The following is a 26779-nucleotide window of genomic DNA, read 5'->3' on the forward strand; positions in this document are numbered from 1 at the left end:
ATTTAAGTCTCTCCAAGCCTCTCTGTATTCCTCCTGCTGGTCATTTCTTACAGAGCAATAATATTCCATAACCTTCATATACCACAATTTACCCAACCATTCTCCAACTGATGGACATCCATTCATCTTCCAGTTTCTAGCTACAACAAAAAGAGCTGCCACAAACATTTTGGCACATATATGTCTCTTTCCGCTCTTTAGTATTTCATTAGGATATAAGCCCAATAGCAGCACTGCTGGGTCAAAGGGTATGCACAGTTTGATAACTTTTTGGGCATAGTTCCAAATTGCTCTCCAGAATGGCTGGATTCTTTCACAACTCCACCAACAATGTATCAGTGTCCCAGTTTTCCCACATCCCCTCCAACATTCACCATTATTTGTTCCTGTCATCTTAGCCAATCTGACAGGTGTGTAGTGGTATCTCAGAGTTGTCTTAATTTGCATTTCTCTGATCAGTAGTGATTTGGAACACTCTTTCATATGAGTGGATATCATTTCATCAATTTCATCATCTGAGAATTGTCTGTTCATATCCCTTGACCATTTATCAATTGGAGAATGGTTCGGTTTCCTATAAATTAGGGTCAGTTCTCTATATATTTTGGAAATGAGATCTTTGTCAGAACCTTTACTTTTAAAAATATTTTCCCAATTTGTTACTTCCCTTCTAATCTTGTTTGCATTAATATTGTTTGTACAGAAACTTTTTAGTTTGATGTAGTCAAAATCTTCTATTTTGTGATCAATAATGATCTCTAGTTCTCCTCTGGTCATAAATTCCTTCCTCCTCCACAGGTCTGAGAGGTAGACTATTTTCTGTTTAAGAGATATAGATCTTGAGGGAAAGTAGTTATCAAAGGTGTTTTGTGCATGTGTGCACGCTCTTGTGTTTAAAAGATGTGTGAAAACCTGGATTTTTTGTAGGAATAACCAGGATGAGTAGATATTGAAGGTGAGAGGAAATGATCACTTTTTGAGGAGATAGAGGGGATAGGGCCCAAGATGACAAAGTTGTAGGGTTATCAGGGACCCGAACAAAGGAAAAGATAATGAGAAATTAAGGGAAAAAAAGAGGGATTTTGAGATATGGAGTAGAGAAGAGGAAGCTTAGGATGGATCATTATTTTTTCAGGAGTTTTTCTTCTCTTCATCTTTCCAATTCACCTCCTACGCTTTGCTAGGCTTCACTTAACATCCCAGTCTCAAGTGGCAGTCCTTCCCGCCTTTCTCCTCCTCTGCTTCTCCCCCCCTTCCCCCCCCCCCCGCCTCTTTCCTTCTCTTCTCACCTCTTCTCTTCTCCCTTCCTCTCCACTTTCCCTTCCCTCTCATCTTCTCCCCTTCCCCATCGCTTTTTTCCCTCCCGTTTCTTCCTCTCCACCTTTTCCTTCTCTTTCTCTCGAATTAGGACTCATAGTGAAAGAAATTTTGGGGATGAATTCCATTCCCTTCATTTTACTGAAGAGCTAACCGGGGAGCAGCGGCATGAATCTTTCCTGAGGCTTCAAGGCTCTGCTGATCTTCAAAACTAGATCTCTTTTCCTTAGCCACACTCCCTCTCCTTTACCCCTCCCTTCCACCTCCAGCCTCTTTCCTTTAGCCCCTCCTCCCACTCCTCAAACTCCTCCTCCCTTCTCCCCCACCTCGAACCGTCACGTCCCGCCTCCAGCTTCGTTGCTTCTCAGGGCCCCGCCCAGCCCCGCCCCCGCACCTTCCCCCTCCCCCGCCCGGGGCCTCCCCCGCAATTCTCGGCGGTGCCGAGGGGGGCGCTCTGAGTTTGAGCTGAAGCTCTCTGGGCTCGGGGGCTCGGGCTCCCGGCTCGGGCGGCAGGAACCGCGGCAGGAGCAGCCACAGCAGGCAGGGGCCGCCTCTGTGGGGCTGGGGCCGGGGCCGGGGCTGCAGCCGGAACGCCGGAGCAGGGGCCCAGACACGGGCCTGGGACGGGGAGCGGAGGCGGCGGAGGCAGAGGCTAGAGCGCGGGCGGGGCAGGAGCGGGCTGGGCCGGGTCGGGCAGTCGGCGCAGCCCGGGCTCTGCTCGGGCTCGGCTCCGGCTCCGCTCCCCAGCCCGCTGCCCCCGCTCCGCGGGCCTCCCTCCCCACCCCGGAGGCAGCCGCCGCTGCCGCCGCCATGGGGACCGCCCGGGGCCGCGCCCCCGCCCCGTCCCGCCCGCCGGGCCTCCTCTGAGCCGCATGGGCCGGGCCGCCCGCCCGCCCCGGGACCGGGACCCGCCGCCGCCGCGCGGGTGAGTGGGGAGCCAGGCCGGGCCGGGCCGGGGCCGCGCATTCCTGAGGGGGGAGGCCGGAGCGGGGAGCGGGGCGCGGGGCAGGCCCGGGCCCGGAACGGAGCCCGCCGGCCCAGGAGCCGGGCCCATTGTAAAGAGGTTGGTTGCTGCGGCGAAGGTCAGGGCCCCATGCTAGGCCCGGGCCCGGCCGGAGGGAGCGCAAGCCCCGGGGAGAGAGGGAGGAGGGGCCCGGGGGTATCTGAGGAGAAAATAGGGAATCCTGGGGTGCTTGAGAGGAGAAGAAAAGAGAGAACCTGGGGGGATGATAGGAAGAGGGGGAAGGGGAGACTGGGGGGTGCCTGAAAGGAGAGGGAAGGGGAGAGCCGAGGTACTTCAGGGCAGAGGGAAGGGGGGGACCCGAGGGTGCCTGAGAGAAGGAAAGGGGGCCCTGGAGGCACTTGAGGGAGAAGGAAGGGGGGGCCTAGGGGTGCCTGAGAGGAGAAGAGGGAAAGAGTGCTTGAAGAGAGCAGAAAAAGGGGGCGCCGGGGTGCTTGAGAGAAGGAAGGGAGGCCTTAGAGTGCCTGAGAGAAGGAAGGAGGGACCTGGAGGTGTCTGAGAGGAGGAGAGGGAAGGAAGGACCCGGGGTACTTAAGGGGAGAAGGAAAAGGGGGACCTGGGTATTCGAGAGGTGCCAGAGAAGAGAAGGAAGGGGAGACTTGGGAAGTCTGAAAGGAGGAAAAGGAAGAGGGGGGTAGGTGGCTTGAGAAGAGGAGAGAGAGGAGTCTGAAGAGGACACCTGGAGATGCCTGAGAAGAGATAAAAGGGGACTTAGGAATGCTTGAAGAGTGAGGATGGGAAATGATGTTTGGAAAAGCTGCAGGAGACATGGGGATGCTTAGGCAGAGGAGTATGGGGTAGCCTTGCTTGAGTAAAGGTAAGGATCTCATGTAGGTGTAGGTTGTTGGCTCTGGAGCTTAGTATGAGAATGTAGGGTAAAAAGGGAGAGGATATGGGGCCTCAAGAGGCCAAAGAAGAAAGCATCACTAGTTTTGTGTGTATAAAATAGGATAGAAGAATATATCTGGATGCTATTTGAGCAGAAGGCTTTGAATTCACATATACCCACAGTCTTGTTCTCTGACCCCCTCCATTCTCTCCACTTCAAAAAAAAAAAAAAAATTGGCAGCATAAGGAAAATCTCAAGTTGTGAATGGAGATAAAAGAATCTATCCGAATTTAAATGTATAAAGTTGTCCACATGAGGAGACTTGAGAACAGAGGAGGGCAGAGATTAAATTGAAGTTAGTTCCATAGGTAGATTATTTGAAGGGGTGGGAAGCAAGCAGGTTGAAGAGGACACTTCATTTGAAGCAAGTTGGAGATTTGAAGAATAGATTGTTAGAATCCCAGAACTAGACTTGAAGGATATCAAGAGACTAATATACGTTCAAATTGTTGTTTTTCTGTACAATATGTACTAATAGAGTGGTTTGACTTCAGAATTCAGGGACCGCCCCTTGCTTCTATAAACTTCCAAGATGATAGGTAACAAACCTATCTTTGTGGCCAAAGACTAAGCCTCACCTGGTAGTGATTTTTTTTTTTTTTCTTTAGAAGTCACCCCTCCTCCAAAACCCCCACCAAGGAAGCATTAAGAAAGGCAGTCTCAGTGTTAGAGGGATTTGGTAAAACTTTAACTTTGGAAGACAAAAGAGTAAATACATCAATACTTTGGTGGTTTCATTCAACCCAACTCTAAAATATTTTTACAAAGGGTTTTTATTGTGAAGATTAGCTTTTTTTTTTTTTTTTTTTTTTGGCTGCACAATAAGGTTCTATGCTTTTCCCTGCAGGAAGTGTCTCAAGTTTACTTGAGATCCACAGGCCCTTCCACAGGAGTTCACATATAGTCTGGTTGAGTGGGAAACTGTACCTGACCTGAAACAATGTGTAAGAATAGCTCAGTTTCAATTCTAAGAAATTCATCTGGGGGGAAAAGGTTAGGATGTCACTTAAAAGACCATATTCCTTTTTGATTTTCAGTAGCTTTTGAATTGTTCTCCCTTAGTCTGGTTTGAAATATGTTTCTGGTTTTTTTTTCCCCCCTGTGGGGAGAGAATCAAGTTAGTGATCACATCACTTTTTAAAGAGTCCAGGCACATGGTACTCAGGAAAGGAGCTTATGCAATCCTTAAAATATAAAGGCATATCAGACTTTTAAAGGCACATTCCCTTCAAGGAAGAATTTTGTTGTTGGAGGTTACAGGCTTTGGGCCAGGATTGCATATCTGTGGTCACTTTATTCTAGCATGAATTAATTTAACTGCATTTTATTTATTTATTGAGTGAGTGAGTGGATTTTGTATTGGTTTATTTCTCTGATGGAGACCTAAGAATCAAAGAATAGAATATGTTTTACCAGTCTACATGATTTGGTGGGAGATGTTTCCTTTTTGGTACTTGTAGAGATAGCAAGTGTCTCCTGTTTTGTGTTAATTGACAATCCTTGGAGGTGGAAAGAATCTGAACTATTTTATTTGTGTGGAGAAAGATAAGTTTAACTTTAGAGAAGTAAAAGAAGGGAAAGGTGATCTAGACCAATTCCTTTTTTTTTTTTTTTTTTTTTTAGCAAATGAGGAAACTGAAGCCCCTAGAAATTAAGTGCTTTGCCCAAGATCATACAGTTTAGTGGCAAAATCACCTACAGCTTAGATCTTCTCATTCCATTATCCCATGTTTGTTACAGTGTATTTCATTAAAAAATATTTGATTGGTGTATTGATGTTTTAATAGCTTTAACTTTATAAAGAAACATTTGATGCTAATTTTGTTACCATTCCTATAATATAGTTCAAGAAAGTTATAAGATCTTTAATCTAAGGGAATACTCAAAGTTAAGCATTTTGGAAATTTCACTTAAAACAAATTAGTTGATAAATATTTGTTGAATGTCAGCTGTATGCAAGATACTATTTATTGTAAATTAATAATATATTTACTGAGAACCTGTTAAGTTCACTGTGCTATGGGGCACAAGTAGAAAACAAATATAAAACAAGATATGCACAGATTAAATTGCAGTATAATATAAGCTTTAGAAAACATCATAGAAAAGTAATGTGTTATGTAGAAAAAAATACTGGATTAAAAGTTGAGAACTTGGTTCTAAGCTCTTTTGTTAACTGTTTGTGTTATGTTGGGCAAGTCACTTGACTTTTTTTGATCCTCAGTTTCCTGATTTGTAAAGTGGAAATAATAAACATGTCATTACCTACCTCACAGGGTTGTTGTGAGGGTTGTTGACATAGAGCACATAACCACAAAATGCTATTTTAAATTGGCTGTCAGCAATAATATTGAAAAGGGTATTGTGAGGCAGCACATAATCATCAAACATTTTAGGGAATAATTTAGCAATTATATTTTTAAAAATTAATTTTTTAAGCATTTCTTGAGAATTGCAGAATGTCTAGTATATTCTAATTTAAGAGTAACTAATTGCCTTGGCCCTTTTTTACAAGATGGCATTGTGGACAAATAATACATTACATATTGATAGACCCAGTGAAATATTTTTGTACACAGGTGCTCAGTAAATGTGGACTGGGTTGAGAAAATTAATTTTCAATTGAAGTGATCTCTGAGCAGCTGGATACCAAAACATAGAGAGATTTGACCTTAAGAAATTGGCTGTCCCTGCTGAGATGGAGATTATAGCACAGCCAATCATTTTTTAGAAATCATTAGCAACAGAAATGTCATTTGGGTCATATAATTGTGACCTAACTCACATTTATCAGTGGCACTCACTCCTAGCCATCTGTAAGTGCCCTGTTCTCCATCTCAAGTAAACAAAATGATACCCTCATAAATATAGATTCCCATGGAGAGCCATACAAATGGATGAAAGAAGTAGAAGAGACAACATAGTTTTATGGAAAGAGCATTGGACTTGGTTGTAATCTTAGCTCTTTCTAGCTTTTTGACTTTAGATAAAATTTTTTTCTCTCTCGAATGTCAGTTTTTTCATCTGTCAAATGGGGGTTAATAATACTTGTATTTCCTACCTCACAGGGTTGTTGTGAGGAAAGTGATTTATAAACTATAAAATATTATAATTTTGTAATTGCTGCCTAATTTTCTTAAGTTCAATCCTGATTTTTAAAGTTTCTGGTCATAGTTCATTTGCAGAGGTAGCTTGAGATCTGCTTTATAAAGCAGTGATCTCTCAGCACTTGACCCACTTTAAATGTTTAAAATATGTGGTCAAACCACATGGGAATTTTACAAGTCATCAACCCAGTATTTGGCTTCACACCAAAGTAGGTGGCACTAGTGGACTTGGACTTAACTAGATGTCTCATATGAAGATCAGGGAAGTACTTAAAAGAATTTGTTAGCCACCTGCAAATAGCTACAGCCAGGAGACTGCCCGAGAGGGAGTCTTTTTTAGCATCTTGGTCTATAAAACCTAATCAGATATTTAGTAACATCTAGTTATAAATCTAGTATGGTAATTTGGCAATCAAAATACAGAATTGGGTCATGAGAGATATTTCCTTAGCTAGTAGTCATATCTTAATTTCACTTTATTACTGATTTTTTTACACTATTGGGATTCTTCACATTGTTTAGGGCCCTTAGTTACTAACAATATACTTTTTTGGTAAGAAGATTAAAAGTAACAATTCTATGTACCCTACCAGTAGCAGTTTTGGGTAGGTCACAAGTTATCACACGGTTCTTTTTCTTTTATTTTGAGCTTAGTGAAACTTTTTATTGTAATTTAGAAGTTTTGTAAGTAATTCTAAACAAAATTTATTCACTATGTAGAGAACACATGGTATGGGAGTATTACTAGCAAAGAATATGAAGAATTTATCGCTTGAAAAAGAGTGAATATTCTGATTTATAGATTTTAAAAGTATTACAAAAAGCAAATACCATGTAAAATAGTGTTTAGCAGAGTTGGAGTGGTGAAGATAGGTTTTGATGGGGTTAGAGACATTTTTTGTAGTTGAAGGCTTCTTCCTTTATGAGAAGAGGTACTCCTCCAATTTTAAGATTATTGGGCATGTCGCTACCCTAGACCAAATTTCATATGTGTGTGTGTGTGTGTGTGTGTGTGTGTGTGTGTAGATTTTCATTACATGCATTTTATAAATAAGTTGCCTAACTAGTTCATACATTGAATTAAAGAAAGCATTGTATGTTCATTGTCCCAAATAATGGAGCAAAAATGGACAAACTAAAAAATATTTTGCTGAAAATCTGAGAAATACTTTATTTTTAGTTCATGTGGTGGGAGGGTAGGGTACTATAGTCTTGTCTTGTAAAAACCTAAATAGCTGTATTTTTACAGGACTACTTTTCCTAATCTTTGTCCTCTTAATGGTTTCAACAGGACAGATTGATTCACTTTGGAACTATAAGTACTGGTGTACTGAGATTAGGGTGCTGCAATCATTATCTCTTGAGGAACACAGAGCCCCAAAATGAATGTCCAAGAACAGGGTTTCCCCTTGGACCTTGGGGGGAGCTTCACTGAAGATGCTCCCAGGCCCCCAGTTCCTGGTGAGGAAGGTGAACTGGTTTCCACAGATCCCAGACCAGTCAGCCACAGCTTTTATTTTGGGAAAGGCGATGGGATTAAAAATGAAACTTCCACGGCCACCCCGAGGCGATCAGATCTGGATTTGGGGTATGAGCCTGAAGGAAGTGCTTCACCTACACCCCCATATTTGAAATGGGCTGAGTCATTGCATTCTTTGCTGGATGATCAAGATGGAATAAATCTATTTAGGACTTTCTTGAAGCAAGAAGACTCTGCAGATTTGTTAGACTTCTGGTTTGCCTGCAGTGGCTTTAGGAAATTGGAGCCCTGTGACTCCAATGAAGAAAAGAGGCTTAAGTTGGCAAAAGCTATTTACAGAAAATACATTCTTGATAGTAATGGTATCGTATCTCGTCAGACTAAACCAGCTACAAAGAGCTTCATAAAAGATTGCATCATGAAGCAACATATTGATCCTGCCATGTTTGACCAGGCCCAAACTGAGGTCCAATCCATGATGGAGGATAACACTTACCCCTTGTTCCTTAAATCAGATATTTATTTGGAATACACGAGGACGGGTTTGGAAAGCCCTAAAATCTTTAGTGATCAAAGCCCTGGGTCAGGGACAGGGAAAGGTATACCTGGATATTTGCCCACTTTGAATGAGGATGAGGAATGGAAGTGTGACCAAGACACAGAAGAAGATCATGGCAGAGATTCAGCTCCAGCCAGCAGGCTAACTCAGAAGTTACTAATGGAAACAGCACCCCAACGGGCCTCATCAAATAGGAGATACAATGAAAGCAGAGAATTCAGGTAAGTTACAAATGTGATTTTTCTGTTCTGTGCAAAATCTAGGGGAACAACTTGGGGAAAGACTGGAAACTATTGATGAATTTCAGCTCAAACTGAATTGTGGTACTTTAGTTTTTCTTTTTTATCCTGATACTGAATATTATTTTCACTTCTTCCTCAAATCTCATTGAAATGTTAATTTTGTTTGTATTAAAAAGTTGAATTAAAATGTATGACTAACGATAACGAATTTTCATGTTGATAATGACGGTAGTGATACATTGACATTGATATTAGTAAATCAGTTTTCATTTGTATAAAAGATGGTAAGTTTATGTGATAAAAATAGCCTTTCTAATTTAGGGCAAAGAGAATGGATAGTCCAGTGTGTATATACACTTAAAATAATTCTATGATGTTAATTCTGGATTCTGGATTTACTTATATTACTTTTGATATATTAAGATTCCCTTTCTTAGGAAAAGAGTAATTCTGAGGTTTCTGTGTGATGAGTTGATGATAACATAAATATGACACATTCAGTAAAATACCATAACACCTCTTTGGTGAAGTTTCTGTCACAAAAAGTATTTTGCAAGTTTTCTGTAGCTTCTGTTGCAAGGTTTGGAGACAGAATTAAATTTTTATTTTTAAACCCTCAAGATGTCTTAATTATTGCTGGCTAAATACTTTTGACAGTCTAAGATTAACAATGTTTAATTTTTGATTAAGTTGCCTTTTATTTTAAAACCATATTCTAAAAATCTCCCTAGGGCAACTTGTGCCAGTAAGTAAAACTGAATGTCTGATCATTAGGTTAGTGTTAACTTTGGAAAAGCATTTCTGATTTTGATTTTTTAATTTAATCTCTGGAGTGGAAATTTATTTCTGTTTATGGAAAATGGTCTACTGAAAATATTGGAATATTTTCCTTTTTCCCACTGATTTTCCTATTAGATTATGAAGAAAGACTGTTGTTTATGAAGCTTTGAAAGCTGGCAATTCATGTGATACCCTGCTGGTTTAATCAATAATATAAAAAACAAATTCCTAAGACCTCGGACTTTCCTATGGAATTAATAAAAAAAATCTGGATCAGTTCTTGAATTATAGTTTTGACAGAGAAAATGGCTGCTTGTTAATATACATAGAAATAGCTGTATCTAAGTATTTAACACACGTATTTAAAGATAACTTGTAAGATTGATTGTTTGAAGTATTCTTCTCTTTATAGCAAACGCCTCCTTTAAGTCTGGAAAATAGCTCTCTCTTGGTTGAATTTGTCATGCTTTAAAATTTTTGCTAATTTAAAAAGCTTGAAAACTTTCAGAGTTGATCAGAAAACTTTCAGATAAAATCAGATGAAACAAACAGCACTCAATTCAGGAGAAACATTTAGTAATTCTTTGGCTTTTAGTTGTTTTAATATGTTTTATGATCCATCATATTTGGTATATCTTTAAATTTTTAGTCATGAATTAATTTTGCATCTGTGTGACAGATAATTTTTCAAGTTGTTTTTCTCCTTAGAATCATAGAAGATTAGAAGTGAAATGAAGTCCAGACTCTCCATTTTACTTTTAAAGGAATTAGAACCTAAGGACAAGATATAACTTGTCCAAAGTCACTACCTAGAGAAAGAAAGGAATGGCAAAACTGGACTAAAATTTAAATTCTTTCTTATGGAGGTTAGGTCTAACAACACTTCAAAAGTAATTAACAGTACCTGTCCTGGAGTGAGGAGGACCTAACTTCAAATTCATACTCACTTATTAAAGCTGTGTGATCCTGGGCAAGCCACTTATCCCCCCTTTCTTTTATCCCCTCCCCCCCAGTAATTAAAATTCAGAAAACATATGAACATCTATACTCTGCATGCCTTCTCTGCTAAGCCTTGGAAAAAAGAGCCTGAAGCTCATGAAGATGTTAAGACACAATCTCTAACTTAAGATTAGTCTAGTAATAAAGTAATATAATCCAGAAATTAATTTGTAAACAAATTTTTTTCCTTCTTTGGTCATAATTCGATAATAAATTTGTCTTTGTGTTTCAAAGAATCTAAAATGTTATGGTTAATTAATAAGCATTCATTGAATACAATTAATGAAGTCTGAGCAAATATTCTGTTAGGTTTCAAAGAAAGTTTAAGTTAAGTATTCAACTTTATATTTATTATTTATATTTAACAGCTATATGTCATGCCACAAATATATTAATCATTTATTCAGTTAAAAAGTTTTATTGATGCATTTTTTTCATTAATTTCTTTCCAATTTCACTTTTCTCCATTACACTCTATAGAATGCTCATCTGAACAAAGAAAATGTAAAATCACTCAAAACGGCAACTATCTGAGAGTCCATGCAATATTCCATACCCATATAGTCAAAAAGAGGATAGTTTCTTTCATAATCTATTCCCTGGAACCAAGATTGGCCTTTGAATTTAGTCCCAGTTCAAATATCTTGTATAGTTTTCATTTGCCTTCCTGTAACCATCATTATTATTTTCTTGGCTCTGTTTTCTTTGCCATGCATCATCAGATCAACAGATATTTTCATTTTATTCCAAATTGGTCATATTTGTTGGATTTTTTTAATGGCATGATGATATTACATTCGTATAGCACGTTCCTCCCCCCCCCCCCCCCCAGTCATTTCACAGTTGATGGGAATGTATTTTGTTTTCAGTTTTTTCTACTACTAAAAATGCTAATATGAATGTATTGGTATACATGAGGCATTTCTTTATTTGACCCAAAGGAAGTAAACATTGAATGATTGTATATTCCTAGATTTTAAGTTAGTAATGAATAAATTAATAAATTTCTTTACTGATGATGATAGTGTTGTTTTTTTTAGAAACTGAGGTCAGTTGAAAGTAGAAATTTCCTGAGTAATCTTATGTATTTGGAGATTTTAAAATACAACTTGGGAATTTTGAAATACTGAGTATTAAAGATTTTAATGATCCCAAGATATTGCTTCAGAGGCTGATTTTTTTTTTTAATATTGAATATTCTTTTGATGATGCTAGTTGTTTGAGAATTATAGAATATCACTTTCTCAACAAAATTAGAGTTGCAGGTGGCCCAGAGGACTGTGGATAGGTAGACAGACACATTGGGTGTAAGGAGTTGCAGCCTATTTATATAATGATGAATGGTAACAAATGGACAAATTTGAGTGATTATGGTTTTCTCACAGCAATAAAGAACCATTGGGCACTTCTCTATGAATTTTTTACTTAAAGTCATAAGAACTGCACAGAATGAGAAATCATCAAGAGGTTATGAGCTGCATTGATGGAGGAAGTACTCATCAATAGATCACAAATCCATTGAAGTACTCCTTTTCAAAGAGATGACCCCTCATTACTAAGTCTTGGACAGGGTACTACAGATTGCCGGGTTTTTTTTGCTTGTGTATCCTTTTTTTTCCCCTTCCCTCCAATATTTAAATTCTTTCTAGGTACTGGAAGGTGTGTAGACAAAAATAAAACAAAGTCTTTTCTTTCAAAGATCTCAATCTAACCATTGACTTAGGCTTGCAATTTAAATATTCTGTAGTTTTGTGTTTGTTTTCCTCTTCAGGTTCTCCCACTGTAATATAGTGATTAAATCACTTAGCTTCTCTGTGACTTAATATGTTCGTCTGAAAAAACTGACTTGAATGCATCAGTATGTTAAGGAATTTGCAACATATGAGCTTATTAAAATGTTGCCTATTATGTGGTTTTAGAAATGGAATCCATTTATTAGAAGTGATTGAATTTCTGGCATCATGCCTATCATTTCAAGTGGACATCTATTGGAGAATGAGGAAAACTTTGTGTATGAGTTGATGGAAAAGAAATGCATTGAGATTAGTTAAAAATATAACTTTATTGCTTTACAACCCATACAGTTTTGATGGGAGTTGGTTTTCACTTGGATTTTTAAAAAGAGATTATCAAAAGAAAATTTTTTAAAAGATGAAAGAAGAAAGTAATAGATATTGAACTAAGGATTAATTGGAAAAATAAAAGCAGTGGTTCACTGTTATTAAAAGAAAGATGTTTTTGTTTTCTTTTAAGAAGAAATATTCAGGAGAATAAATTGCAAAAGACCCAGTATGTTCCTTAAACTATAACGACAGTTATTAAATGACTGTTTTTGATAGGTTATACATTTTCAGTCTTTTTTTTTTTTTTTTTAAAGGAAATATGGATAAAGCCTTCCTATCTTTCAAGGCCCACTTTCTTGAAGCATTACCTCATTCATTTCTGTCAGTTTTAAGCTATAAAATTTATAGTTTATATTACATATCTTAGTATTAGATTTAATGTCTACTGTGATTTGGGTCAGGTGTGTTAGTCTTATCTCTTCAACTAGATTTTTATCATAAAGGTTGTGGAAGAAGGTTGGTCCTTTTCTGTAGCTGTTATTACAGTTTACTAGTGTAAATATATGGCCTCCACTACATTTTTGCCCCAGTACTTTATCTTGGTGTGAAGGTGACCCTATGTTATTTTTTAAATATTTTATTGATACCCTTTATTTTTATATGTCATTCTTATACCTGTCTCAAAGCCCTCCCTAGAAATGAAGAAAAAGGATTAAGTAAAACCAACTGATAGAGATAGTGTAAGCAGTAATCAGATGCAAAGTAATTTTTGAAAGCTTTTTTCTTTTTATTGCAGAAATGCCACATTATTTGTTTGTTTTTACTGATGTGTTTTGTTTTGATACAAACATGTATCACAATTCATAGTCTCAAAAGCATTTAGTCAAATAAATTAAAAACTAACGGGGCAGCTAGGTGGCGCAGTGGATAGAGCACCAGCCTTGAATTCAGGAGGACCTGAGTTCAAATCTGGTCTCAGACACTTAATGCTTCCTAACTGTGTGACCCCGGGCAAGTCACTTACCCCAGCCTCAGAAAAAGAAAAAGAGAAAAAAACAAAAACAAAACAAAACAAAAAAAACTACCTAATGGTGAGATTGTTATTGGTAAATACCTATTACTTTCCAGTTCTGTAGTTGTAGAAAGGAAGAGTATGTTCTTTAACCTTGATAAAATGTTACCTTTTTTTTTTGGGGGGGGGGAGAATTTGATATGAGTTTTATTGATTTTTTAAAAATTTGTTTTGCTGTTATAGTAGCTTTTATCATTTAAGTTTGCTTTCCTCAGATTGCATAACTTCATACAAGTCTTCTTATGGTTCTCATTTTATCATTGTATATGGCAATTTGTATTTCATTACATTCCTTTACTACTATTGATCCATTCCTTGATTGTTGAATAAATTTTGTTTCCAGATTTTTTAAAACATTACAGTGAATAATTTCATGTTTTTTCTTACTTATTCATATTAAGCTCTAAAGAACTCGGTATTCTCCAAGCCTAAATGTTTCATGAAGAAACTGAGGCCCAAAGATTGTTATCTTGTCCAAGTTTACCACAGCTAGTGAGTAATACAATTGGAACTCAAGTCTCTATGTTCATTTCACTATACCATGCTGAGTGCTAACTGAATAGGTCAGCCAAGAACCTGAATATGTTCAAAGTTTTTAGTTAAAGACTTAGTGTTTAGGGCTATGGGATGCTGGAGAAGATAATTAAATCTTTGTTTTCAGTCATCTTGTTCATTAATTTACATTTGAACTTGCCTTAGGTCTATTCTATGAAGTATGTTCTCATCCAGAAGTTCTTGGATAATACTGATTATGAGGTAGTATTTCCTGGCCTAGAGTGTTTATAGTAATGATTAGTGTGAAAGCGGAAAACTTATTTCCATTTTTACACTTCTTTTCTCACTTCTTCATAACTTTCTCAGATGTTTTCCCTTTGGGTGGAAATTTTTCATATTTGATCTCAACCCAGAAATGAATATTTGTTTGGAGAAGTCTTAGACAAATCTTTTCCATTACTATTGGATTAGGTGAATGGGAGAAAAATGCTTTTCTGCTTAACCAATTTTTATATTTTTTGGGAGCTCTTCTGACAAATGGTAAGATTTCAAGTCACCCAACTGTTTATCTCCCAATGAAAGCTATTTGCTAAATATGGGAAGAAATAATAATCTCAGTTGTAAATAGAAATCTTGGAGTTAAAAAAGTCCATGTGAATTTTTAAAAGTTCTGATGAACCTAGTGAAAACAATTATGTATGACTCTATTTTGAGGAAGCATGATTTACTAAATCTGAACTTATCGTATGTATTCATATTAGAATGTCATTGCCTGTCATCATGCAAGTGTAGAGATCTGTTTGACCTTTGAATTGATGATTATGGGCAACCCATTTCTTCTGTCTTTATTCAAAACGGCTTCTTTTCTTACTGAGGTTTCAACTCAGTCACCTTTCTTGTGGCACCTAGGCAGATACATTTATTGTTTGTCATCCTAGTTATATGATCCACCCCAACTTCTGATATAATAGGTTGCTTCTGTGATATAGTTGCTCCAACCCAATAGTGACTGAGTTAAGGAGGAGTCTTAACAGATACTGTTTGCAAATTAGCATTTGTTGGGAAAAGAAGTTAGAGGTCCAGTCCAACCTTACCTACCATTTTATAGATAGAGGAACTGAACTGAGGAAGGGGGGAAAAGGGAAGAGTTTTAAGTATTAATATAGTGCCCAGAACAAAGTAGGTGCTTAATAAAAGTTTATTGATTGATTAATTTAATCTTCACAAAACCTTGCAAAATAGGTAGTTATTCCAATTATATAGTTGAAGAGATAGCCAGACAGGGTAAATGACCATAATCACACAGCTGGATTTAAACTGAGGTTTTCCTGACTCCTATATTCAGTCTTATGGAGCCATCAGGAGCATCACCTAAGGAGATAAGATCACTTGCTCATGATCAATAGATAGTGTAATCTATTCAATCTGGATTCAAAATTGAGTGTCTTGACATAGTCCAGTACTTTTTTCAATATTCCATGCAAACAATTTTAGTTTTTTTTTAAAGGCATTGTGGCATCTGGCTGAGTGAAACAATATGTAAAACAGGGGGACCTGTGCAGTGTCCCTCTTCTCACAGAAAAGCATCATACATAATTCTTTGCATTGCATACAAACTGACTCTTCTGGGGTTTTTTTTTTGTGTGTGTGGTTTTTGTTTTTTTTTTTTTTTTTAACAAACAAGCATTCTATTGCTTCTGATACTCATCATTCTGAAGCAAAATGTTTCTGCCCTGATCTTTACTAAACTTAATAATCAATAAACATTTATTAAATGTTTCATGTCTTTTGTTGTGCCTTATCTTGTGGGGAATATAAAAGTAATGCATCTAATTTCTGCCTTTGGGGAGGTTATAATCTCTTTGAGAATTAAGGCTAACACATTAAACAGTTCAAGAACATAACAACATTGGCCTATATATGAAATTATTACAAGTCTATTACCTCACTTTTCAAACTTGAGAAAATTTAATCAATGCACAAATGCAGTCTATTCTATGAAGCACTGTTTCTTGTGTTTTTAGAGTTACCTTGACTTTGAGAAGTTAAGTAATTTGTCTAGAGTCACACAATTAGCTTGTGTCTATTTCCTAAGCATTTTCTCTATCAATCTTCCCTGTTGCCTTTTTTCTTTTGAAGTTTTACCTTCTGAGGCTAGAACTTCTGTTACAGAAAGTAACATTGTGCTACATTGTATAAATTCTTTGCAGAAGTGCAATTACTGTTTAGTAAATTCTTTTAGCCATTTAACACTTGTCTTTAGATACAGAACTTTTCAATTTACTTTCAAGCAGATTGTGTCTTTCACCATTTGTTACTTCTGCATTAAACAATGCCTGGCTGTATTGTAGGAGCTTGATAAATGCTTGTTGACTGACCTTTATTCTACAAACATCTAATTAAGTGCCTACTAGATAAGTCCTCTGGAAAGTTGTAGATTTAGTTTTACCTCAAGTAAATTCTGACTGTGGGTGGATGGACTCATTTAACTTCTCGGTACCCCAGGCAACTCTCAAAAGGTATGTAAGTTATAGGCAAGTTATAGTTTTTTACCATTCTCCATACTGGTGAAGTCACCAGCTCTAATCTTTGGGTCTTCTTTTGTGCCCCCATTCTTCTTCCCCACCTGAATGAGATGTATCTTTAAGCCTTAAAAGAGAGGAATGTAAATAAGATACCATCTTCTAAAATTTACTCAGTATTTGATAACATATAAATTGAATACAACAAATTTGTATAGAGTTTGTATGTAAGAGAAAACAATCTGCGCTTTTGGTATATTGGAATATAGACTAGAAAAAAGTCAGATAACCATCATTTTTGTTCCTATTCTCCCATTGCATAGCTTTGTGACTTTTGGTGAGTCACGTAAGGCAAGATTTCTAGTCTTTTTTCCTCACATGTAATGTGAAAATAATATAATGCTAAACTGAATATTGATTGACCTCCTAAAAGGCATTTATTTTGAAAAGAGAAAAAAGTTTAACTATATTAAAGAACATACACAAGATATTAAAATATATTCACTATGCAAAAGACTTGTTTCTTTGCTATTGTCATCTTTGTCACTTTGGTTGTATTATTAAAGATATCCTTATGCTTTGATCAGATTTTTATAGAAGCCAGATTTTGGAGAAAAAGTTTGGTCTATTTCTAATGGGTATTAGGAAGTTCAGATGAGTAAGTGGCTTGAGGATTTTTTTTTCCTATAATTTAAAAAGAATTCTAAACTTTACAGATATCAAAAGAGAACATTTCCATATACAAAATGGAACAGAAGAGGATTACGTAAGAATTCATGATTCTGTAAGAAATCTATCATCTCTATTATAGTTTTTTTAAATTGATACAATTTGTTTTTATATTGCTTAAAATTCCCTCTGTATCCCTCTCTGCAATAAAATTTAAAAAAAGAATACAGAGAAAAATCAGAATTGGCCAATATGCCCCTCAAAACATGACAGACTATGTAGTGTTCCATACTTGTGTAATCAGATCTCTTCCCCCCTAAGTGTCCCCCCCCCCAAAAAAAAAAAAGGTGAGAAGACAGTTTTAAATATATCTTCTTTGGGGCCAAGCTTGTTCTCTGTGTTAAAGCAAAAAGAAAACATAGATATTTTAAACAGTTTTCAAAGGATTTTAAAACATTCTTCAAGTTTTTCATTTCTCCTCCAAGTGACCCAGGTAAAATTTGGAAGCACTTTCTGTAATTTAATTTTCTGGGATTTTCATAGGAGTCATTATTAATATAGTATCCACAAAGTCTTATGTCTGCTTAATCAAGGAATGGAAAAAGAAGCAATATTCTTGTTCTTTGTATTGATGAATGTAAAACTAATTGGATTGTGAAATAATTTTCTTTTTTTTTTTAATAGCTTTTTTTTTTTCTTTTGCTGAGGCAATTAGGGTTAAGTGACTTGCCCAGGGTCACACAGCTAGGGAGTGTTAAGTGTCTGAGACCAGATTTGAATTCAGGTCCTCCTGACTTCAGGGCTGGTGTTCTATCCACTGTGCCACCTAGCTGCCCCAGCTTTTTAATTTTTCACAATACATGCAAAGATAGTTTTCAACATTTAGCTTTGCAAAACCTTGTGTTTCAAATTTTTCTCCCTCTCCCCTCTCTCAGAACAAAGGTGAAAAAATAGAAGGAAAAAACCCAACCAAACAACAAAAAGTGAAAATATTATGTTTTGATCTCCATTTGAGTCTCCATAGTTCTCTGTATGCGGATGGCTTTTTTCATCATAAGTTTCTTGGAATTTCCTTGAATCACTTCATTGTTGAAAAGTCAATAGCAGTTGATCATCATATAATCTTATTGTGCTTTCTATGTACAATGTTCTCTTGGTTCTACTCACTTCACTTAGCATAAGTTCATGGAAATCTTTCCAGGCTTTTCTGAAATCAGCCTGCTCATCATTTCTTATAAAACAGTAATATTCCATTGCACTTTTATAACTTATTCAAATGGACATCCACTCAATTTCCAGTTCCTTGCCAATACAAAAAGGGCTGCTATAAACATTTTTACACATGTGGGTTCTTTTCCCTTTTTTATGATCTCTTTGGGATGCCTGAAATTTTTTTTTAAGTCCAAAGCAAAAAAAAAAAAAAAAAAAAAGTGATTCCATAATACAAACTCGTATTATATCAATTCCGAGTAAGAAAGTGCCTCTCTGAATAGTGATGAGAAGTATCATGGAGGTGGTGAGTCTAGATAAGGTCCTTATAAAACAAAACTTTGGGAGTGATCATTCATATTTATAAATTAAACTTTACAAAAATTCATAAGTATTTCTGTAAACTGAGCTGCATTACTGCATTAAAAATTATTTGATTTACTAGAACCAACTTTATATGTAGCTTTTCAAGAATATATTTGAAAGCATATCTCATCTCATGTTAATTAGTTTCATAAGAGCATGAGGTCAGACAGAACTAAAGTTAGAGAACAGTTCTGAAGAAGAAATATTATAAATGATATATAACAAGTTGACTCAATGCAAAGTTTTGGCTTGACTTGTTACTGATAATCTGATTTATATCTATGGTATTTGGCCAGATGAAATTATAATGGGTTTTCTAATGTAAGGTGAGTTTTGTTATTTTTTTTAATATCAACATTGGTTGGAGCAATGAAATTGGGGTATGCCTCAACTGTAAATTAATATTTTTCTACTACATGTTAGTTGAAATACTGAACTCATAGCTAAAATGTAGGACTTTTTTTTTTCTCTTGTACAGTTTTTTTTTTTCCTTATTCAGTTTTTTTGAAAGCAGTTTGCTCATCTTTAAAAAGAAAGTTAATATTTTTCTGTTTTGTGGAAATGTTATGTGATCATAGTGTACCTTAAGTTGAAAAGCAAAGAAAATGAATGGTGGGTGGTGAAGGGACAAAATAGCACATGTGAACTCCCTCCAAAAATAACATTAATCATAGCAAAACTCTGGAAAGAGTCTGTGTATTAGAATCAGATATGAATTGGAATCTGCTTTTGAGACTAGTTTTTTCATTGGGTTTAATTCACATAAGCCTCTTTAAGCCTCAGTTTCTTCCTTTGTAAAATTAGAATAACTCACATCATGGATTGTTGTGGAGATCAATATAAAATGTTTTGTAAATCTTAAACTCCTATACAAATGGACAAATATTTCTTCCCAGTTTAAAAAAGTTGACCGTCATTTTCTATAAACAGATAAAACAATCAACTTTGTAGAACTTATTAATTTTGAAACTGTACTTGGTTTGGACTCATCTGTTTGCATTGTAGGTATGGCTCTAGAGTAATGGTTCTAGTTTTCATGTGTGGTATGGAACCGGCTTCATTGCTTTATAGTCATTATCATGTACATGGTAATCTCTCTTGTTTCCTATCCCTCTCCCCCCCTTCTCCTCTGTGTTTTTATGAAAACTTTCAGATAAGGACTATAGTGATTGATTCAGTTTGATTTTGAAGGTAGCATCCAATTTATGTATTGCTTTTTGTGATATATAAAAATATATGTGCATACACACATAGAGGATTGGCTCTGATTACTTAATGGTACATGAGTTCTTTTGTTTCTGATTCTCCCTTGTCCAATCTTTCCATCAGTCTATTTCTATTTTTTAACCAATACCAGGTGGTTTTGATGACTGGTAGTTTATAATTGAGTGTTAGGTCTGAAAGTCTCTTTCCCCTTCATCTCTGCTTCTATTCATTTCCCTTGATGAATTTTCTTATTTTGTTATCATGTTCTATAAAATTCAGTAAACATGTGTTTACTGAGACATTGGGCTATTTGTTGACAATAAGAGAATTGATTATTAAGTAGTATGTGAGGTTACTTAAGATTGCTTAATAACGTTTGTTATTGTATCTATTTATCTCTTTCATAGGTACTACAGATAGATAATAAACTGGTCCTAGAATTTTATTTGGAAATGATAAAGCACTTTCAACAGTACCAAGATTTAACTGAAACAAAACTTTTAAGCAGCACTAGATGGCATAGTGGATAGACCACCAGGTCTTGAGTCAGGAGGACTTGAGTTCAATTCTGGCCTCATACACTTAATACTTACTAGGTATGTGACCCTGGTCAAATCACTTAATCCCAATTGTCTTGCAAAACAAAACTAAACAAAAAAGCCACATAATCTTCCTGTTGATGCCATATACCTGTGAATTATGTAGTAATATAATAATCTCTAAACCATCAAAAAAGTGGGCGTTTCAGAGTCCAAAGGAAAGGTTATTGTTAAGGAAAGGTTATCTGCCTTATGTGTCAAAAGTGATGTAAAAGATGTCATTAGTGAAAAGGGAACCAGTAATATAGCAAGAAGGGCTAACATAAATCATTCACATGCCCAGTCTAGTATACCTGTAATGTTTTCATTGAATGGCCACTCTGTGCATGATTGATGAAAACAGTTAGATGGACAAAGGTTAAATAGCATAAGGGGGCGTAAATGGTTTCTAGCCTGTATCTTTTAGGAATAATTATGTATTGAGATAAAAAATCTGATCATATGAAATTATTAAAGTAAGGTTCAGATTGGAAAGGAGAGGGAACTCATTCCAGATTTAGGGTACAACATGAGCAAAAGTATGTGCATGCTTAAGCATACATTTTAAAACAGTGGTCCTCAAACTTTTTAAATAGTGGTCCAGTTCACTGTCCCTCAGACTGTTGGAAGGCCGGACTATAGTAAAAACAAAACCTCACACTCTCTCTGCCCCTCAGCCCATTTGCCATAACCTAGCGGGCCACATAAACCTCCTCAGCGAGCCGCATCTGATCCGCAGCCTGTAGTTTGAGAATCCCTATTTTAAAACATATGTATTTCTCTCTATATATTTCATTGTTCTCTTATATTTTCTTTGTGTAATTTTGTAAGTCTCTGTGTGTTCCAGTTTTCCCAAGTACTTGTGGTGTCTGTCCTCTCTGAGATTATTTTCTGTGCACTTTGTGTATATACTGGGTGTACTTAGTATTTTCATGTTTGTCTCCCCTATTAAAATGTAAGCTACTAGAGAACAGGAACTGATTTGGCCTTTCTTTTTATTTCTAGTACTTAGCATACTACCTGAAACACTGTAAGCACTTAATAAAATTTGATTGATTTAAAGCTTGCTGATTGACTATCCATGTTTTATATATCTTTGGGAGATTTAGAAATGGAGACCTTGGGGCTTTCTAAGCTATCTCTTTCATCTTGCACATTAGGAAACTGAGACCTTGAGTTGAGGTGGAGGGGAAGAGTATCACTCTAGGGCTCATTTGTGGTATGTTTACCAAGGACATTGTAGGTTTTTTTTTATTTACACCTGGAGAATGGTACTGTTATTATTATAATCTCCAACTGTTGGAAAAGGTAGCAAGGAGATCTTCCAGTGCTATGAATTTCCAGGGCAACCTCAATAATGAGAATTAGTTGTTGGTCTTTTTGGCAAGACCAAAGTTTTCTTGAGGCACATGATTATGGACTCTTTGGTGTTTAAGTGTCTGCTGCACAAGAAGAATTGGACTTAGAAATAAGTTACAATTAACCTGTGAAGGAAATAAAAATGTAAGTGGACAAATAGCTTTACTCCAGAGAAGAAGCAGGAAGGCTTGCTTTGTCTGTCAAAATGATAGACAAATTTTATCTAAGGTAAAAATTGTTGAAACATTTTTTTCTCCTCCTAGTTAAAATTTAAATAAATTTCTCTTCTATTTTTGTGAGACTTGCTTTTTGATGACAATTTTCTTAAGTTACAAACTGGGGCAAGCTAGATGGCACAATGGATAGAGTGCTTGCCCTGAAGTCAGGAGAATCCGAGTTCAAATGTGACCTGATAATTAATTAACTAGCTATTTGACCCTAGGCAAGTCATTTAACCACGCTTGCCTCACTAGAATAAGTTTTAAAAATTTAAAAAAAAAAAATTAAGCAAACTACATCTGGAAATTCTAATTTTATGTAATGTTTTAACGTCAAATTTGTATTCCATAAGACATTGATTCTTTTGTCTTCAGTCTTAGTTCTCTTTCTCACACTTTTCTCTGTTCTTTTAAATTATATTCCTTTTTCCTGTTTTGCCTCTCATATATTTTCTTTTTTAAAAACAACTTTAATAGTATTTTATTTTTCTAAAAACAGTGAAGATAGTTTTTAACATTTCACCTTTGCAAAACCTTATGTTCCAAATTTTTTTTCTCTCTCTTCTATCCTTTCCCTTCCCCAAGATAGCAAGCAATCTGAGATAGGTTAAATATCTCATCTCTGCTACATGATCTCTGACAGCCCAAAATCTTGTTTATATAAGCACTTTATTGCCATACTAGGGATTGTTGCTTTGATCACTCATTTAGGACTCACCCAATGACAATACAGCCTTTTATCCCCAGTCTTTGCTCTTATCCTGTGTTCCAGCATCAACCTGAACAAACCAACTAGAGCAAGGGCCCATGAACTTGTTTCCTTTTTTATGTGTATACTTCATAACTGCGTTTTGTCATAATTATTTTTCTTTGTAATCATATGTTTTTTGTGTATTTAGAAACATTATTCTGAAAAGGGGTCCATAGGTTCTACCAGACTGTCAACTGGTCCGTGACGCTAGAAGGTTATATTTTACCTAGAAGGAAGACCCAGGAGTTGTGTTATAAGTCATTTCTTTTTCTTTTTTTTTCCTATTTATTTAATATTTTATTTTCCTAGTTACCATGTAAAACAATTCTTCCCCCCCCCCCCCAAGAGGCTGGGGTTAAGTGACTTGCCCAGGGTCACACAGCTAGGAAGTATTATGTGTTTGAGATCAAATTTGAACTCAGGTCTTCCTGAATTCAAGGCTGGTTCTCTATTCACTGCGCCACCTAGCTGCCCCCTAAAACAATTTTTTTTAACATTTGTTTTTAAAATTTTGATTTCCATATTTTCTCCCTTTCTCCCCCTTCCCCCATTGAGAAGGCATATGTGAAGTTATACAGAACATTTCCATGAAAGTAATGTTACCAATAACAAAAAACAAACAAATAAAAAACCAAAGACCTTCCCCCCCACTCCCCAAAAAAACCTCAAGAAAAATGATGTTTAAAAAAAGCAACTCTAATCCTATATACTTTATCAAGAAAATTTAGACTCGGGGCAGCTAGATGGGATAGTGGTTAGAGCACCAGCCCTGAAGTCGGGAAGATCTGAGTTCAAATTTGATCCCAGATACCCAACACTTCCTAGTTGTGTGACCCTGGGCAAGTCACTTAACCTCAATTGCTTCAGGGGGAAAAAAAAAGTATGCTTCATTCTGTATTCAGACACAATCACTTCTTTCTCTGGGTATAGATAACATTTTTCATAAGTTCTTCAGAGTTTGGGATCAATGTATTATTGAGAATAGCAAAGTCATTCATAGATGATCATCCTACACCATAGTTATTACTTTGTACCCAATATATTTCACTTTTCATGAGCTCATGGAGGACTTTAGAGGTTATTCTGAGAGCATCCTACTCATCACTTCTTATGTCCCATAATTTATTCAACCATTTCCCATTTGATTGATTTCCAATTCTTTGCCCAATCAGCTTTTTCTATTTTCTTTATTTTTCTTTTCTTTTTCCTTCTCTCCCTCCCTCTCTCCCTCCCTCCCTTCCTTCCCTCCTTCCTTCCTTCCTTCCTTCCTTCCTTCCTTCCTTCCTTCCTTCCTTCCTTCCTTCCTTCCTTCCTTCCTTCCTTCCTTCCTTCCTTCCTTCCTTCCTTCCTTCCTTCCTTCCTTCCTTCCTTCCTTCCTTCCTTCTCACTTTCTTCTCTGGATATGGATAAGATTTTTCATTATAAATCCTTCAGAGTAGGTATAGATGATTGTTCTGCTGAGAATAACAAAGCCATTTACATACTAGAACATTGCTATTACTTTGTATACAATATATTTCAATTTGTTCATAGAGGATTTTCCAGGTTTGTTTGTTTTTTCCCTTGAAAGTATCCTGCTCATCATTTTCCAGAGAATAATAATATTCCATCAGAGAAACTTTGCTTCAGAAAAATTTTTTTTTACAATTACTATTGCTTATTGTATTTCTCCCCCATCTACTTTACTCTCTCTTTTCATTCTCTTCTTCCTCAAAAGTGTTTTGCTATTGACCACTGTCTCCCTCAAGATGCCCACTCTTGTTATCACCCTCTCCCCTTCATATTTTCCTGCAGGATAAGATAGATTTCTATGTCCCTATTGAATATGTATATTATTTTCTACTTGAGCCAATTCTAATGAGAGTAAGGTTCATTCACTCATCTCCTCTCCCCCTTTCCCTCCACTATAAAAGCTTTTTCTTGCTTCCTTTTTTTTTTTAATGGCAGATAATTTGCACTATTCCACTTCTCCCTTTCTTTTCTCTTAGTACATTTCTCTCACCTCTTAATTTCATTATTTTTTTAAAAAGATATTATTCCTTCATATTCAACTCACACTCATGTCCTGTATTGTGCTGTTGTCTCTTTATATATTCTAACTGCCATAATAATGAGAAAGTTCTAATGAGTTTCAAGTATTTTCCTCCCTTGTAGGAATGTAAAGAGATAAACTTTATTAAAATAAGTCCCTTATAATATCATTTTCCTGATTACCTCCTTATGCTTCTCCAGAGTCAGATATTTGAAAATCAAATTTTCTATTCACCAGTCAGCTCTTTTTCAAAGAACTCTTAATTGTTGTTTGTATTTTGAATGTGACTTTATCCATTATTGCATAAAGTTAATGGGCTTCAGTCTGGGACTTGGAAATCTTTTTTCATTCAGTGACTTGAATTGGCAATATGGAATCTGATCTGCTTTAGGGCTTTTGTTATAGGCACAAAGTATAGTGCTTTTTGGCTCTGTATTATGACTTCTGCTTGGAATACTTGCATCTAAGAGAGTAATTTAATCATCTTTGGATGATGTATTAATGTTTAATGTATATTAAAACTAAAGTATGGAATTTCAAAAATGCTTCATGTATAATTATTTTAAATCTTTATTTAAATTTAAAATGTTGATTTAACATTGTAGAGAAAATTTCTTAAACCTCTGACATTTAATACCTACAGTGTTTATACAATTGATGAAAAGGCTGTCTCAGCAGTTTGGGACTGTTGAGTGTTTAGATCCGAATCATTTCCAAGGTAAGGATTATCTCTTTTTTAGGATGACTGTCAGATTACATTGTGTTGAGCTTAACCTTAACTCTATATCTAACTAGTTTTTCAAGGCATCATCATTCTTCCTTGAATATTTTGTATACTTGTTCTCTCATCATTCATGCCCTACCAGTTCTTAACCCTGGAGTATCTTCACCATCTACCTTTTCTACTTCTGTTCCCAAGCTGCTGAATGTTGCTGGCTGAAGTTGTCTCAAATTTTATGTTATACAACTTCATATGGTCCATCACTGCATAGCATAACAATTTATTTATCACTGATTGACTCCGAATCATTTTCCTGCAACAAGTTTCCTAAAGCCATCTCTCTTCAGGTTCCCAGAAACACTCTGGTGTACTACTGGATTTACACAAAGACCTGGGCTCAGCTCTTGCCTCAGATACCTGATATCTTCCTCAGTGCATCTGGACAGTTCACCCTCTGAAATTGTCATCTGTAAAATGAGGAGGTTGGGCTGGGCATCTTCCAAGTTCTCTTCCAACTCTAATCCTACATATTTTATCAAGAAAATTTAAACTCGGGGCAGCTAGGTGGCGCAGTGGATAGAGCACCAGCCCTGAAGTCAGGAGAACCTGAGTTCAAATTTGTGCTTATCCACTTAACACTTCCTAGCTGTGTGACCCTGGGCACAATTGCCTCAGGGGGAAAAATCTAGACTCTCAGTTAAGGTAGCACAATACAGTAGAGAACCAAGTGCTTCATTCTAATCATGTGTGATAACGAACAGTTCAATGAACTATTCTAGTAAGGGAAGATGACTTCTAAGGCATCTTCTAGCTCTTAAGTTTGTGAGCCAATGATCCCTTATCTCTTTTCTGTTCCTCAGAACCTCTGCACATCTTCACTGATCTCTTTTGTTCTGTTTTCAGAGGATAAAAATGATCCTTTTCATTGACTGCAAGACCTTTTCTCACTTTCCCCCCCTTAATAACAATCTCCTCTTGTCTCTGGGAGCTTACTTCATCTATTATTCTATTTCTCTTTGGTGATAGGCTGTTTGTTCCTTCCTTAATGTTTATCTGTGGCGTTAAACCCTTTCCCCTTCCCAAATACTGCCTGAACTCTTACCTGCATACTAAAGAAACTAAAA

General features: G+C 36.4%; 1 protein-coding gene across 2 annotated transcripts in view; it reads left to right on the forward strand.

Annotated features, from left to right (window-relative positions):
- The first annotated feature begins 2147 nt into the window (after positions 1-2147).
- Positions 2148-26779, forward strand: part of AXIN1 (axin 1) — a 146654-nt gene continuing 122022 nt past the window's right edge. The window contains exons 1-2 of one of the 2 annotated variants that reach the window (XM_074279820.1): positions 2148-2242; positions 7626-8594. In XM_074279820.1, the coding sequence (XP_074135921.1) occupies positions 7717-8594 (878 nt within the window). In that variant the 5' untranslated portion in view covers positions 2148-2242; positions 7626-7716. The remainder of the gene's footprint in view (positions 2243-7625; positions 8595-26779) is intronic. The other variant, XM_074279819.1, reaches the window with a different exon arrangement.

Source organism: Sminthopsis crassicaudata, chromosome 1 (genome assembly GCF_048593235.1).
Source record: "Sminthopsis crassicaudata isolate SCR6 chromosome 1, ASM4859323v1, whole genome shotgun sequence".
NCBI lineage: Eukaryota > Metazoa > Chordata > Mammalia > Dasyuromorphia > Dasyuridae > Sminthopsis > Sminthopsis crassicaudata.